The sequence below is a fragment of the Lissotriton helveticus genome, chromosome 6, assembly GCF_964261635.1.
Source record: "Lissotriton helveticus chromosome 6, aLisHel1.1, whole genome shotgun sequence".
Classification (NCBI taxonomy): Eukaryota; Metazoa; Chordata; class Amphibia; order Caudata; family Salamandridae; genus Lissotriton; species Lissotriton helveticus.
In genome coordinates this window covers 380,332,974-380,350,572 of record NC_136067.1, presented here as the reverse complement: position 1 = coordinate 380,350,572, position 17,599 = coordinate 380,332,974, and the positions used below count along the sequence as shown (strand labels likewise).

The window sequence follows — 17,599 nt, the reverse complement described above, 5'->3', positions numbered from 1 at the left end:
TTCTTTGCATGCACTTGCGGGCAACTGTGATTTGTAGGGGATATGTGCGTTTAGGTTTCGTGCCCGGTAAGAGTAGTCGATGGATTTCCGGGATACGTACCGGACCATTCATAGTGTGTGTCTCCCCTATGTGTCTGCCCGCTGTCCAGTAGGATGGCCACTGTAATTGGGCGGCTAAAAAATAGGATTCAAAAGAAGGGGCGGCAAGTCCCCCCTGCGTGGTAGGTAGTTGTAACTTTGCTAATGCTATTCTGTGTCTGCCCTTCCCCCAGATCAGTGAGTCCAGAAGTGTGTCTAATTCTTGGAAAACGGCTCTAGGCGGGATAACGGGTAGATTTGTGAAGTAGTATAGCAGCCTCGGAACTATTGTCATTTTGGCGATAGCCACTCGACCTATTGGGGCTAACGGGAGGTTTTTCCAGAATCCCACCGTGGAACTGATGCCGGCTAGAGCCCTACGATGGTTGCCATCATAGATATCGGCTGGGGAGCGATAGAGACGAACCCCCAGATAGCGGGGGGCGTCTGCGCTCCAGGCGATGGTGTGGTCGCCTAACCTGATGTCTAGGGGGAGGGGGAGGTGTGGATGCAGAGGGTATACTGTAGATTTCTCCCAGTTGACTCTTAATCCGGAAACCCCCACGAAGTCTGTCGGTGTAGCCCAGAGAGGTGTTAAAGCCGCGGTTATGTCTTTGACATATATGAGGAGATCATCAGCGTACATAGCGATACTATGCGTGGTGCTGTCTATAGGGATGCCCCATTGTTCCCCCTCCTGTCGTAGGCGGATTTGGCTTGCTAGCTGTTATGTGGAGCTAAAAGGCAGTTGGATAAGACAGGCTCATTTTGCCAAAATTGTCTTAATTTCATACTCCGGTAGGTTTATAGTGCTTTTTATAAGAGATACTATTATTGCTCTGCTACATTTTGCTTCTTTCATCGACATTGGAATGATAACAAATGGATTAAAATCTATGACTTTTAGGTTACCCAAATCTTGGTAGCATTCCCGTGCACCAACTAAATTATCTTATTGTCCTTAAAAAGATTGATACATTATCAGATATTAAAGTTTGGAAGCCATCTGGGACTGAAATTCTAATGAAAGGAGGAAATTCACATTACCTTGAACATCATAAATTCAATGCAACATAAACAAGAGAAATGTCTGTACAGCTTTTCCTTGTCGTAACCACTTCTTCCCTACTGTTCTTCTGTTTTCTCTCTGAAGCTTTTATTAAATAAGCTTACAAATATTGTTGGTTTCCCTCAAAGTACTTTGGCCTTTAAAAAAACAAAACATTTATTCAATTTTGCATAGAGAGACTACAAAATACATCAGTGCAGAATTATTACAATTTGACACATATAGTTTCACCTAGGAGTTGGTGGGTGGATGTAGGTCCCAGTCAGGGAGGGCCAGCATACATGTTTGATGCCATAAACAAGAGAGCTGAGACCAAGACCTCCCCTCTTCCCTCATGCTCTGCATTGCCATACAGAATAGTGCATGTGCAAAACAGAGGGGGTGGTCCTCTATACCCAAGCCCATCTCTGCAACTATGCAAGGAAGCCATCGACAACACCTACCTAATCCAATGCATGTGTACTGCTGGGGGATGTGTGTGTGTCCGATATACACTTCTGCTCACTCTCACATCTATTTCTCCTTCCTCACCGCTCCCAACCCGCTCCTCTCCCTCATCTTGTTGTTCATCATTGCCTCCAAGTACATCCAGCATACTCAACCACATCTCAATGTCCCTTTCTGCATGCTCAGCCGGATACACTTTCCAAACTCTACATTCCTCGGCTACCGCCCACTCCCGCAGATTTGCCAGTCATTTAGGTAGTGCCAGGGGTATGGGGCTTGCCCAATGTATAGTTAAACGCCAGCTTGCTAACAGCAGGCCAAGCTGGGCAAATTTATAGCGCATTTTTCTTCCCCACTTTGGTTTTAGGAGGAAAATACCCAACTTATATTTATGTGGAGCATAGTATCATACAGCTGTTAATATACACGTTGGAAAACGCGGAGATCTGAGTGAGTTGTTTATTAATAGAACTTATGAGACGATTAATTTGTGAATCTAATGTATCGATATTAGGGTCTAAAGAGATGTTTTCTTTGGCAGTTTTATCACAAATGCCAACCCCCAGCACACCATAGTTGGGGCGACAGGGAAGAAAGTATCACAGATTGAACTTAGAGGAAACAGGTACAAATAATTAATATATAATTTTCATTTCACTTTACTGGTTTTTGATTGGGAGTCTTTTCTTTTAATTCACTCTTATTTTTGACACATTTCATTTTCTTTTGATGACTTGATTTTGACAGCCTGGGTGGATTCACATAATGTCCGCATGGTCTGATGACACGCCAACATCTGGTGATGGTCTTAAATTCTTACACCTTGTTTTTTTCCTTAGGCTTAAAGGTCTTTTAAGCACTACATACTTGGGCGTTGACGAATCACTTGTGAGTGGTATAATCAGTCGAACATATGAAATGAGATTTTGAATAACTAGAGTTTTCTTTAGTTATATTAGAATATTTGTAATTATATGTCTGATGATTTTAATTATGACATTACATTGTTCTAGCCCTGAAAGTCTGTGGCTATACACCATTACAGACGAAACACGTGTCGGCTAGAGAATTTTAAGAACGTTTACCACGTGAAATAAAAGATGAAAAGAAGAAAACAGCGATTTGTTATTTATTCATTTTACTATCTCTTTGGTGTTAGCTCAGGATATATGTTGTATTTTACGTATATAAAAAAGTTGTGTGATGACCTGTCAAAATTGATACCCGAGCTGAAGTGATTCCATGTAGTAGATCCTTGCCACTTGTTAGATGGTATGATGAAAGCATCTTTACAATCTTCAGAGTGAATGAGGGATGCTCTCGACTTTTTAGTTCATTCTGGTGCACTGTTTTCTTATGCACAGGAACTAAAATGCAAATATTTATCATTTTGTGCTTTATGTGGCATCAAAGAAAGAGTCATCCCAACTGTGTCCGTTAGCTGATGGTTCTCAGCACAAGGGGTTATGAATGCTGAGAGGGCCTTTTCACAGAAGTTTACATGGGAAGGAAAGAGCGAGCGCACATGACCCAAAGACTCACTGAAGAAGTATTGTATGGTGTACTACAATAAGATTAATTTGCAAAAATCTATTTGGACCTCATATACACTATAAGTACATTGTCTATATACCATGTTCTTTCAGTGCAATAAGCAAGCAATAATAAAAGCAAAACGTTCCATAAACACCGGAAAAACACTTTTTCTGTTGCTTTTAGTGGCGCGAAAATGTGTAACCACTGATAACAACTGTTTTTTAAGATATTGAAAACACTCAATAAACCCCACCAGAATTTACCAAAAATAGAAACTGAAAACAGGAAAGCCTAGCCATATACCATGAACAGTGTGTGAAATGCTTGCATATTGCATGAACTGACGATTGTCAACCCTGCAGTGTGCTCCCATATCCACCAGATCCATGAAACTACCATTCATATCCAGATCTCCCGCCTTCTCACAACCCCCCATTATCCAGCACTCAACATTCATGGACTCGTGAATATGCAGGAAAGGGCGCAGCCACCAAAACGGGAGAAACATTGCCCATTTTGTACAGTCATGATATAAATTGCATCGCACGTAAATGGAGAAATTATATAATGAGACTATTACTTTACTAGGTTTGTTGAAGAGGGACACATACCTTACTTGAATTGTTTCCAACATTTTCCAGAGGAGATGAAGTTATATGGACAAGATATCAAAATTTTCCAAGTCGAGGTACAAATTTATTTTCTGTATTTGTAGTGTAATGATATTGTTTCATATAGTGCTTACTAATGCAAATGTAAAACTAAATGATGCTAAGATACTGTGAATATAGCCACATTTTCTTTCCCTGTGAATGCCAAGTTTGATTTATAATCTCCTCTACATGTTGAGTTAGACTCTTTTAAAAGCTTGCCGTGGAAATTGTCTACTTTTTCATATTTCATACAACTTTGAGTCCCTTTAACAGTTGGTGTCCTTCAGCACTAGGGTTTGTAAGGGAAAATGACCTGAAAACCTTGGTATGCATACTTGAAATATGCTTTTTAGCTTAAGAACAATATATAAACATTTGCACTGGACTTGCTAGCTTTCCAGAGCAATAAAAAACTATGAATGCAAGTGAGGTAGGGGAAGCTCCAGGTGGTGGTAATAAAAACCCTGGTTACTTCATTTTGGAGTCGTATTTTACTCATCGGATATGCAAGTATGTATACATTAGTGTCTGCATAAAGATCCTGTGACCAAAAAAAGCAATTTTATTGCCTAATATAAAGTAATCTTAAGGGCAATGACATAGATAAGATGATTAAAAGCAGAACTTAACAACAGATCCTCCAAAGGGAGAGAAAGGTAAAGACGATTCCAAAATTAACCAAGTTTCTGCACGTGTAGCTGGCAAACAAAGTGTCAACTTGTAGTGTAGTTCCTATATTCCCAATAGGCTCTGCGCATTGGAATAATATAAACAGCAGAGTAGACGTAGGACTGAGGTCTACTAGGTCTCTACTGACTATATTAGACTTAATTAGTTTTGCCAGCTAGCTCAGAGGTCACTAGAAATGTTCTCGAATGTTCAGGAAAGAGTTAACTCTCCGGATTTAGACAAGAAGGGATTAGCTTCTGACAACCGCATACACATGACAACTTTGCTCCCTCAGAATAAAGAGTGTATCTCTAGAGTCGTGTGAAAACAATAGACAACTATTTCACTCAGTCAATCGTGCGTACTTAGTTTCACCAGAGTGCAGAGAAATAGAGAGACGGGCGTTTTCAATAAAAGGTGTTATTTATTGAGCAGTCTTCTTTCTCATGCAAGAGAAATGAGTTGCCACAATTGCAATACTTATCATGAAGTAAAGTACGTACAGTAAAAGGAGTATTATGAAATAATACTGTAAAAGCATTGATATGGTTTCTTAGCCATATGATACTTTAAAATGGATAAAATATATACATACAAAAAAAACATTGACTAACGTACTCAACTGGTGCTTCTAATCTACGCCTACCCCGGTGTACCTGACCTAAGCCTAATACGTGGGAAGGAGTAAGTAAGTAGCAGTTTAAATTAAGTTGGTTGTTGCCAAGGAATCTGAGTCAACAATTCTCTTAAGGGTTTAGTCAGCTCCGTACCTTGATAATAGAATGTAGGAGGTCTTGTATCTCTCTCATGACTCGATCTCCCAGCAACCCGCAAGGGTGACTGGAAACACCGGAACTGGATTTCTCAGCAAGAGATAAGACAGCGTCCCTCTCAGTGCGTCAAGGTCGGCTTCCTTCGGCTCTCGCATCAGCTGGGCTTCCGGGCAAGTAGATAGCCGCTCTGCTCCAAACCACCGTGTGTTTGCTTAAGGCAACGTTGGTATATTTATACCTGAAATGTGCCGGGTTTGACGTAAGGTTGGACATAAGACGTCACTAAGAACTAACAGTTCTTTCTGACTCTAGGAGTTCTTGTGCAAATCAAAACAAGAGCAGGGGGATTTCCCGGGTTGCTGGAGGCTTGGTTTGTTTAAAGAACGCGTTGTACTTTCTAGGAGTCTAGGGGAGTAGCCTTGCCGTATTTGGACTGCATGGGCTATTACTAAATATGGATATGATTCTTATGCCTTTATAAGGATACTATTTATTATAACCATATAAGGGCATAATTCGGGAATATCGAATTAGGGTCCTAGATAGAAACACAACACACACCCACTCCACGTATTATGTCAATCATTACTAAAAATACTAAGCAATAGTAAACATATAACGATGCATGTGTTTTTTACAACCCACCCCAAAATACATAATTCGCATTTTAGAAATGGTATGTGGTAAATACACGAAAATGAGTATTGGTACTGTATGCTTTTCAAGCAGTGTTATCATTCAGTTAAAAAAGGTATATATGTATCAGCTGAATGAATTGCGAAAATTACACATGAAATGGCTCTGTTAACAGAAAAGAAGGTCGAGACCATTCCATCACATATTTTATACAAATGCTGTACATGTGCTAGAGGCTGAGGTAAAATATTGTCTCTAGAGTTCCTAAAATAGAAGCTCTGTTCTCTAAGAATAGTTCTACTTTAAGCAGAGTACTTTGTGCCAGAAAAAGGGTAAATATTTTGGAAGTGAAAAAAAATTATTTCGCTCTCAGGGAAAAATAGTTCCAATTGTTTTCAGTAGCTGTGTTTATCAAAAAACTGAAGGCCGAATTCAGAGTTCAGGGAACGCTGTGTGCTCGTTGTTTTCGAAAAATTATTCTTTTTGTTCAGGGGAGAACATAATTTCAGACAGGCTTGCAAAAAATTGGTCTACAACATCAGGTGAAAGTTCGACCAAGTTCGAAAATGCTGAAATTGTGCATATGTGAGAATGATTGCTATCATCGATGTTTGGATCAGCAATGCTCACAGAAGGTTGTACCTGTTTGGTGCTGCTTTCCTCTCGTACTTCACCGCCACCTACTCGTAATGGTGAAGTCTCAACGAATGCCGTCATCAGAATAGGTAACCGCTGGGGACAACACAATGCACGATTCGTTACCGGACCTAGCAAGGTATCTATATCCATTGGTACTGCTGATGGTAGTGTAAGACAGACGTCCAACACGCATTCTTCTCCGCATAGCAGACATCGAAGCACAGGTAAGATGCAATTTTGCCAGATAGGTCTGAATGAAAGAAACCAGGTTGCACTTAGATCTCTTAGCCGGGATAATCCGAGGACTCTAGTGATTTGGTCTCGGTAGCGTATTGCTACAATCGTTTCTTCCATTGTAGCTGGAGTTCTGTCTGTGGCTTGGCTTGCCATATCGGAGCAGAAGGATCAAAAATAAAATTCCTGCTACGAGTCCCAAAAGTAGAGGCAGGCCGCCAAATAACGAATGGACAAAATTCGGAAAAATGCCCAGAGCTATTTCAAAGGGTGTTAACAGTCCCGAAAAAATTCTTAAATACATGTGCGATGCCACTGGTATCAGACATGTTTAAGATTTGACTTAACATTTCTACGAAATGCACGGGGCAATTTGTTGATAATAGGGAATGTATCTCTGCCGCTGTCCTTGCTACTTGCAGATCATACGTCTCTTTGGACGAGGTTAAAGGCACAGTTGTCTGTAAAAGAATGGATTTCATTCTGCTTAAAGTATCAATTCGAATAGAAGAGATATTCAAAGAAGGCCATAACGCAGCCTCCATGTCTGGATTGCTGTGTGGATACAATACTTGCATACAGCAAATGACCCTGGAAGTGACGGTTACGAGATGGGCTTTTCCTGGCACCATGCCACAACAGCTGTGGTCACTTATTAGAACATAACTGCCGTTGGAAAGCTGTCTGAAAAATGGCTCTATCTGTTTTGCAGGAGTGCCGTGCAGGTGACATGAAAGGTTATTTGAAGACCCTTCGCAGGCTCCATGCAAGTTAATACCTTGACACAGAAGTGTACCACTTAGTGATTTTTTACAATTGTTACCACTAAGGAATACTTCCTTTTTTCCTTCACTATAACATTTGTGTGTGTAAGGTAAATCCCAGGTTCATTTGATGTATCCTTTACCCAACCTTTCATACTGGCCCGCTGGTATATATACTTGGCAATATTTAAACTGGAAAGTTGTTATCGGAATTGTAATTATTCCGTGTATTATCCATTCAAGGACAGGTCTCTCTGACAGTGTCAATGGTAATCTCTCAAGTTTTTCAATGCTCAGAATCGTATAGTCTGCTCCTTTTTGTGCCAAACTGATTTGTTTATCAGTAAGGTTAAAGATCGAGAATAATGACGTTGTGTTGATTAAACGCCATGGCACGTAGCCTGAACGCAGATTTTGCAACGTCCAGCCACGCTGTACAATAGAACGTAATTGGGACTGACCATGTTGTAACATTAGTAAGTCCTGCTCTATTATATCAATAGCAGATGATACAATACTGTCCAGTGAATATATTCTGGAGGACAGAGTCGTTAACCCATTGTCCACAACAGAAAGTGATTTTTCCAAATTAATACGATCAATTTCTCGTATTTTATCTGCTGTTTCAATTTGTGTTTCTTTCCAAGCTTCGTTGTATGCAGCGTATATACCGGCCGCTATGAAACGTTTTTGACGCTGTTTGCGAGGTCCCATTATGAAATCTCGCAAGTCAGCACCGTCTTTAAGTAAAGTCAAGTGTTGCTTAATTTCAGCCAGTGTGGATTTCTGTAGCCATTCGAGGCATAGTTTCCCTACACTGTATGTTGTAACTATACCTGGATGTTGTCTCTGGGAGTATCTAGGGTTTGGCCTGTTCTGTTTAAATCCCTGTGTTTTGTTCAGGAATCTATTTTGACAGTTATTTGTGTCTGTGGGCCAGATCAACCATTTTTCCCGATCAGGATTTGTTTGGTGTAAAATATGGGATACGTCTATCTCCACATCTGTAGTGTTATTACTATCAGGTATGGGCTTCGGAATAGACGGTTTATTTAAGTCCTTAATCTTGGCTAGGCCAAGACAGGTTGTCTGTTGAATGGTGTCATTCAAGAATATTAATTGTTCTGGGATCATGCAGGCCCTAAATAATGCCTCTAAACCTTGGACCTGCCAGTCTTTTGAACCCCAGATGGTTTTTGTTTCAATGGTGTTTTTCCAAAATTCAAAACCAAATGTAGTCATTTTTTCATAAAATGTTTCAGAATAAATCAATTTAGTATTTGTTAACATTGTTTTCATTCCTGTCTTATTTAACATTTTAAAATAAAACGTTTCTGCATCACTTGTGTTAAAACCTGAGAAGTATGGGAATTTCTCATAAAATGTTTTCGAGCTGTCTTTAGTTGGTGTTGCACAATGTTCCCATTGGTTATAATTAAAAACATTTCTAGGTTGAGCAGTTTGATGCAAATAGTGATGACCAAAATGATTATAACAATATAACTCTTCATAATTTGATGAACCCTGCAAATAATCATGTTCTGTGAATTTAGCTGACATTACTTAATCTGACATCATATTATTAATATTATCAAAGTCCCAATCATCAGAGAAAGTACTTGGTCTCGCAAAGTCACTTAAGGAAACCTTAAATTGGTGTGGATATTTCAAGAGCTAAATCGGGCCATAGATTTCATAATCCGTTTTGTCCCATGCTACCCCACCGGGTATTGGATTGGCTTTGATGTTCACTGATGACAGTTCTCTTTTCTCGATGTGAGATGACTTGTGAGGCTTTAGGACCAAGTTGATGTTTTGACTTGCTGTGTCCATTGTACTGTATTTTCCTTCAATGAATTTTCCCAAACATAGAACCATGATGAGCCAAAGCAGGAGGAAAAGTACACCTAACACAATCCAAAATTCAATCCATGGTGAAATCAGATAAGTTTCTTTTAGTTGATGAAAGAGTTCGGTCACTTTGTCTTTGAAAGTTTTTGTTGCTGGCGTTTCTTCATGTTCACTTGGATCATCAGAAAAGTCATCGAAATTGATGAAGTAGCCAGATGCAGTTCTGTCAATTGTTGGAATTGCTTCTGGATTTTCATTTGCTTTTGGATTTTTCTTTGTTTCACTAGCATAGTCTGAGGCTACATCGTTGTAGATTTGGGTTTCAAGAGGCACAAGTTCCATGGCTTTGTTGCATAGTCCTTTTTTATTCACTGCAGGTTTATCAAATGTGATTAGTCTCTCAGTTTGAACCTCTTGGATTGTAGCAATATTTGGTCTTCTGCTATTTCTTGGGAGTCCACTGGGCCTACTACTTATTATTGGCCACATGATTGTGGTTTTACCAGGTCGATGGATACATCTCGGTTCTCCGTTTTACCAGCAAGTGGCGGTAGTACTACTGATCTTGTTCCGCTGACAGCTAAGACAGGTACTGCTTTTCTGTAAGAAGGCCCAAATTCCTTCTTCACCGCGATCTTCTCTCTGACTAGATCCCCAATTTTTGGATTCCAGACAGGTCTTGCTGGGACAGGTGGTTTCTCTTCAGTGGCTGTTGGCTTTAACTTTATATTACTCAGACTTCTTCTTGTTTCATTTAAGTCCTGTAAAACATCCAAACGATCTTTGATATCAAAGGCTTTTTCTTCTACCACTGAAGTCTGACAATCAAGATCCTGGATTCGCATTCTAGTACCGAACAATAGTTCGTAGGGAGTGAGACCTTTTAGAGAATTTCTTGGCAGATTGTTAAGACTACGTTGGACACTTGTTAAATGTTTGACCCACCCATCACCCAATCACCCAAACCTAATACCCTCGCGGTTATAGATTGCTTTATGTCCCGGTTGTTTCTTTCCACTACCGCATTTCCCTCAGGATGGAATGGACTAGAGTACCGCAATGCAATGCCCATGCTGGTCATGGCCTCTTTGTAAGCTTGAGAGCTATACGCAGGACCCTGGTCAGAATGTAGCGTGCCAATTGCGTATGTGCCGATAAAGACTCGCAAATCTTTTATATCAGTTCTGGCGTCCGCCGAGCGCTGGTGTCTGCATTTTAAGTGAATCTAGTCTTAATATTTATGGGATCGCGTTTCTCCTGCTGGATTTTTGTGTATAGATAGCCTTATGCTTTCTAATAGAGGTGTCCTGGCAGTAGCCTGGTCCGGTTCATGACTGCGATCTCGGTTGCAGTTTGGACAATCCTTTGCAAGTTTGTAATGTTGCAAGCTCATCCCCGGCCACCAGTATTCTGATTGTAATTCTTTTAGAGATTTTACGATCTCTTGGTGCCTTAGACTTAATCCCATATGTGCTGCTTCAATCAAGAAGCCTCTCCGATTCGGGTTTGGAATTAATCTGTCCCCCACTCCAGGGATTTGAGCAAAAGGAACGGAGTTTGCATCAATTATGTATGTATTATTGAGTGGATAGCCGAGAGGTAATGCTGCATAGTCGCCTTTTAATGAGGCTTTTACCGCTAGCATGGTTTCCCCGCCTATGTGTTTTTTAGAACGCTTTTTTGTGGCTACGGAACCCGGTTGAACCGCTTCCGCTGTGGCTCTGTTAGCCAATGAATTCCCTGCAACGTGAACACCATCACGTTGATGACTCAGTGTATGTATCACGTGAGTCTTTTGTAGTTCTTTCTGCAAAACAACTACCTGTTCCCAAAGCTTTTTATGCTTTATTGTGGCACCTGTGTCATCTTTGTAACCGTTTTGAATCCAGGTCTGCATGTCATTATTGTAAGATTTGACGCAGTAATGCGATACGCAGACTATTCGTGTGGGGAATTCGCGATCGACATTTTCAAGCGCCATCTTCAAAGATCTTATTTCAGCTCGCTGAGCTGTACAGTTTCTAAGTGATTCAGTTTTGGTAATTAATGGTCTGAATTTACCAAAGCGCCAGCGACCTTTAACAATCGCGCACGCTGCGTTGTAGGATTTTTCCTCTACATCGTAGTGTTGTGCAAATCTGTCCATGTAGATTACACATGTGTACTGTTCGAGAGGCAGAATTTCAATTGGCAGAGGATATTCTTCTTCATATTCTAGATCTTCTAGTTTTCTCATTTTCGGGTCAAAATAGTATTTCACGTCTTCTGTAGCAAGAGAATTTTCCAATTGTATCCATTTTGGATCTAATGCCACAGCATTTAAATTGCGTGGGCTTGTTAATGCCTCAAGGGCTGATTCGGCTGTTAAAACAGTTATCTTTCTGCCTTGGGCTTGGGCTCTTTCTTTTGCTACAGCAGTTTGAACCGCTATTAGAATTTTTTCAGTAGAACTGAATTTTATTTCAGCTTGTGTGTACAAATGTGATTTGTAAGCTATAGGTACCGTTTCTCCCTCATTAGAGGTTAGGTACGTGAATCCGCATCTTCCTGGGATGACTCGGATTACAAGGTTGCGAATTTTGTTTTAGTTAACATGTCTGCTTGTAATGTTCTTAAAATTTCTGTGTGTTTCTGAGTCCAATTGATTGGTTTGAAATCAGGTTTTATTAATTCATAGAGAGGTTTAACCCTCTCTGCATAATTTAGAATGTATGTTCTTCCGAAATTCAGGAAGCCTAGTATTGATTGTAAGTTCTTCAGCGTTTTTGGAGCTTGGAGTACAGCACATTTCTCTAAGAAATTGTCTGCTAGGCTTTTGCCTTCACTTGATATTTCATATCCTAAAAACAGGACAGTTAGATGGGCAATTCTTGACTTTTTAAAGTTGAATTTGTAACCTCAGCTGCGAACCCAAGTATTATGGTGTTCACTCTTTTCAAGTGAGTCTCCAGGTCATCATCTGTGAGATAGATGTCATCGACATAAGATAATGCCTCATCATCATATATTTGTAGTAACTCTGTTACTCTTGCTGAGAATAATCCTGGCTATTCTTGAATCCCTGTGGGAGTCGATAGAAGTGTTTTTGCGACCCCATTATTGAGAAAGCGGTCAAATACCTGCTTTCAGGTGCAATGTTTTGACAAAAGAATCCATTAGAGATATTTAATGTCGTTTTATACTTTTTACGCACAATGTTATTCATTAGTTCTGCACTGTGTGAGTTTTGTACTGCAAATGTTTTGCAGCAGGAGTTTAGGTGTCTGTAGTCCAAAACTAGACGATATGAATCGTCTGGCTTGGAGACAGGAAACAAAGGATTGTTCATTTGTGAGGTGCATGTTTCAATCACCCCCTGATATTCAAGTTGATCTAAGATCTCCCTTACTTGCTTTTTAGCTTCTTGCTTAACAGGATACTGCCTCTGTGCAGTAGGTTGACTTTTTAACTGTATTTTGTGGGGAGGAGAATACTCATCCCACCCTACGTGATTTTTATATAATGCAGGAGCTTCGGCTACTGCCCATTTTCTTGCTAATGTGTATTTTTTATGAATTGGAATATGATTTGAGAAGGCAGGCATAATCATTTCTTCTCCATGATGGCATTCCCCAACAAACTCTGGTGGCCAGTCTTTCTCAGCTAAAAGGATGTCATAGCCTTTCGAAAGGTTATCCCAAAAGAGACCCCTTACTTTCCTAGTCTTGTCCCCCTCTATACGTAATGTTATTTCGTATAATTTATGGGGTTTGCTAACTCTGGTGTCTGCAGTTTCCACTTGAATGTATTCATTCGTGTCCACTGTCTCCAGAAGATTCATCAGGATCTTGCGAGCTATGGTCACTTCTGCTGCGCTGTCTAGCATTGTCTGGGCCCACTCTCCGTTTTTCAGTTGTGTCCTCAGTATCCTCGGCATGTTTTATTATTTTAATACTAGCTACCTTCTTCTTTGGATATTGTAATTTTTTACTTTGATGAGCAGGTTCCTTGTCTTTGGACTTGATGTGCTCTTCCTTGTGTTCTGACCACCTCTTCTTTCGGATTTCTGTGAGGAAGTCTGAAAAGATCGAGAGGGACGTGTATCAATATCTTGATATCTATCAGGTTTTCTCAATTTATCCCTATCTCTAAGGTTGTATCTTTTCTCAGAGGGCTCCCTCTGGGGAGACTTGCCCCTCGTTCTGGAGATCTATCTCTCCGTTGAGGAGACCTTCCTCTGGACTGGAATAGTTTTTCTCTGGGAGTGAATTGTTTATTACCATCCCAACTCTTTTTTGGAGTGTTTAGATTATCTATACTAATATAATAAAGAGAGAGCCCAAACCTTTGAGGCGGGTAATCTCAGGAACCACAGCACCAATCACAACACTCAATACAGCCTTGGAAAGGGCAGTTGCAGCAGAAGGACATAGGCTATGCAGACTCCCACGATATACATTTAAAAGGTAAAAGAACCGTGCCAGCAAAGTAGTCCCTTGTGGGCGTGTCTGCGTTGTGCTGTGGGCGTGTGCTGGGGGCGTGTGGTACCTTCCGCCCTTCATGCCATGTCTCATATCGTGTGCTAATCCCACCCTGCTCCCTTTAAATACCCCTGCACCCCATAATCATAACCCACCCTTACTCCTTAAAATACCCCAACACCCTTAAACACTAACCCATCTTAACCCTATCAATATACCCTGTACCCCAAAACCCAAACCTATCCCTAAACCCTAAAAATACCCCTGTATCCCAAAATCCAAACCTAGCCCTGAACCCTATAAATACCCCTGTACCTCAAAATCCAAACCTACCCCTGAACCCTAAAAATACCCCTGTACCCCAAAACCCAAACCTAGCCCTGAACCCCAAAAATACCACTGTACCCCAAAACCACCCCTGAACCCTAAAATACCCCTGTACCCCAAAACCCAAACCTAGCCCTGAACCCTAAAAATAACCCTGTACCCCAAAACCCAAACCTACCCCTGAACCCTAAAATACCCATGTACCCCAAAACCCAAACCTAGCCCTGAACCCTAAAAATACCCCTGTACCCCAAAACCCAAACCTAGCCCCGAACTCTTAAAATACTCCTGTACCCCAAAACCCAAACCTACCCCTGAACCCTAAAAATACCCCTATACCCCGATACCCAAATCTAGCCCTGAACCCTAAAAATACCCCTGTACCCCAAAACCCATACCTATCCCTAAACCCTAAAACTACCCCTGTACCCCATAACCCAAAACTATATCTGAACCCTTAAAATACCGGAACACCCCAAAACTCATACCTCAGTACCCCAAAACATATACCCCTATACCCATACTTACCTTATTCAAACATAAAAAAAACATGCTTTTACCATTCATGCATTTACAACGAATTTCGTTGTAAATGTATGCGTGGTAAAAGCATATAAAATGTAATGCCATGCGTTATAATGGCATTGCAGAGTCATGGTACTTTCGTAATGAAAGTATGCGGAGTGATGGTATGCGGAAAGAAAGTTGCGGAATAATGGGTGTTTACCCTCCCCCGGTAAGTACATTGGTGGCACGGCGACCCACATCTCCAGCAACATACTCATATTTTTTCACCACCCATTTGAAAAATGCACAGGTCACTCATTGATGGCCAGCACCGACATACACTTTTAGACACACCTCCCGCCCCAAGTTCTAGAATTGCGAACTTTAGAGCTGGGGAGCTACGTTCGAATCTCGGCATCAGCTCAACATCCTGTGATTCCAGGCAAATCGCTTTGTCTCCCCGTGCCTACCACAAATGAATGTTTTCTTCTATAATGTAAATTGTGCTCATGCCATGTTGTCGAGTTTGCGCTATATAATATTGCAAGGAAAAATAAAGTAGGGAAACTCGAGTTCACACACTACTGAACGCGCACTCTTAAGTGCATCAGCAGTGCACTGTGAATCGGAGCGTTTCACAGGCCTGTCACAGATAACAAATGCTATCAAAACGAAATCCTACAAAACAATCTACTACTGGCCGGCAGCAATTCATACCCAGACAACGTCGGGACGGGCTGCTAGTTTTTAATAAAGGTTTTTTCAGGATTTTCAAGAAGTTGGGGTTTTACTGGTTTCCCACCCAAACTATCTCTATCTAGTTCTTCATAGGATTTTTCTATGATTCTGGCAAGTTCAAAAGGTTGTTCTGCTATATCTGTTTCTTTCAATTTCTGCAGGTATGTTATATCGTCCATTGCCAATTGAACTAATTCTGTATATGCCTTTGTTAATTCTTTTAGTTTAACTAAAAGTTCTTCACTTGACATCTTTTTAATGTCAGGATGTGGTGTGTAGCTGGCTAGAACCGGCCACGTTGCTCCTGGTCTACCTAGTGGACCGAGCCTGGTGATGTGATTTTGATGTTTTAGGGCGCCTTTAAACCAGAGCAGGTGCTCTTGGTAAGTTAGTGGCATTTCAACGTCCTCGAAAGGAGTGTATTAATCCGGAGGTTCCTCTATTTTGTAATAGTGGAAGTCCTGTGTTACAGCGTTTGCTGCTGGAAAGTGTATCCATGAATAGAATACCTCTGTCTGCCGATATTCATGGACCTCTACCACGAATATGACTGTACCACCTCGTGATGATAGTCCATTTGCTATAAGTTTAAGAGTTATAGTTCTTCTTACATTGATCGGAATGAGTGTAACATTCGGGTCATTTTGCTGGATAGTTGTGTCATCCGCTAAGAGCTGAGCTGCTATTCTAGCTCTCTCTGTTTCATCGTCACTTTCCACCATTTTACTGACAGAAAGTTTTGTTGCAGATCAAGTTTCAAGGAAACAAAGATTAGGTGCAAAATATTTTGGAACACTGTATCCTTCAATGTTGATTAAACCAAAAACGAATACATAGGAATCTCTTCCTACTAAGTTCCAGCGGATATTAACCTTTTACCCACTCCCGACGTCTATTGGAGTTTTTACGGGAAAAGGGGTCTGTGTGAAAAAGCACGACTGAGTTACTCTAATGTCTTACGTTAGATTATCGCCTTACCAAATGTTGGGCGCCATGTAGTGTAGTTCCTATATTCCCAATAGGCTCTGCGCATTGGAATAATATAAACAGCAGTGTAGACGTAGGACTGAGGTCGACTAGGTCTCTACTGACTATATTAGACTTAATTAGTTTTGCCAGCTAGCTCAGAGGTCACTAGAAACTTTCTTGAATGTTCAGGAAAGAGTTAACTCTCCGGATTTAGACAAAGGATTAGCTTCTGACAACCGCATAAACCTGACAACTTTGCTCCCTCAGAATAAAGAGTGTATCTCTAGAGTCGTGTGAAAACAATAGACAACTATTTCACTCAGTCAATCGTGCGTACTTAGTTTCACCAGAATGCAGAGAAATAGAGAGACGGGCGTTTTCAATAAAAGGTGTTATTTATTGAGCAGTCTTCTTTCTCATGCAAGAGAAATGAGTTGCCACAATTGCAATACTTATCATGAAGTAAAGTACGTACAGTAAAAGGAGTATTATGAAATAATACTGTAAAAGCATTGATATGGTTTCTTAGCCATATGATACTTTAAAATGGATAAAATATATACATACAAAAAAACATTGACTAACGTACTCAACTGGTGCTTCTAATCTACGCCTACCCCGGTGTACCTGACCTAAGCCTAATACGTGGGAAGGAGTAAGTAAGTAGCAGCTTAAGTTAAGTTGGTTTTTGCCAAGGAATCTGAATCAAGAATTCTCTTTAAGGGTTTAGTAGCTCCGTACCTTGATAATAGAATGTAGGAGGTCTTGTATCTCTCTCTCAGGACTCGATCTCCCAGCAACCCGCAAGGGTGACTGGAAACACCGGAGCTGGATTTCTCAGCAAGAGAAAAGACAGCGTCTCTCTCAGTGCGTCAAGGGAGAGTCGGCTTCCTTCGGCTCTCGCATCAGCTGGGCCTCCGGGCAAGTAGATAGCCGCTCTGCTCCAAACCACCGTGTGTTTGCTTAAGGCAACGTTGGTATATTTATACCTGAAAGGTGCCGGGTTTGACGTAAGGTTGGACATAAGACGTCACTAAGAACTAACAGTTCTTTCTGACTCTAGGAGTTCCTGTGCAAATCAAAACAAGAGCAGGGGGATTTCCCGGGCTTCTGGAGGCTTGGTTTGTTTAAAGAACGTGTTGTACTTTCTAGGAGTTTAGGGGAGTAGCTTTGCCGTATTTAGACTGCATGGGCTATTACTAAATATGGATATGATTCTTATGCCTTTATAAGGATACTATTTATTATA

General features: G+C 40.8%; 1 protein-coding gene across 1 annotated transcript in view; it reads left to right on the top strand.

The window, feature by feature from the left end:
* The window catches only part of TAF1B (TATA-box binding protein associated factor, RNA polymerase I subunit B), a 913,471-nt gene that overhangs the window by 255,617 nt on the left and 640,255 nt on the right, over positions 1–17,599 (top strand). Inside the window, exon 8 of the mRNA XM_078647821.1 lies at positions 3,719–3,818. Coding sequence (XP_078503947.1) covers positions 3,719–3,818 — 100 coding nt within the window. The remainder of the gene's footprint in view (positions 1–3,718; positions 3,819–17,599) is intronic.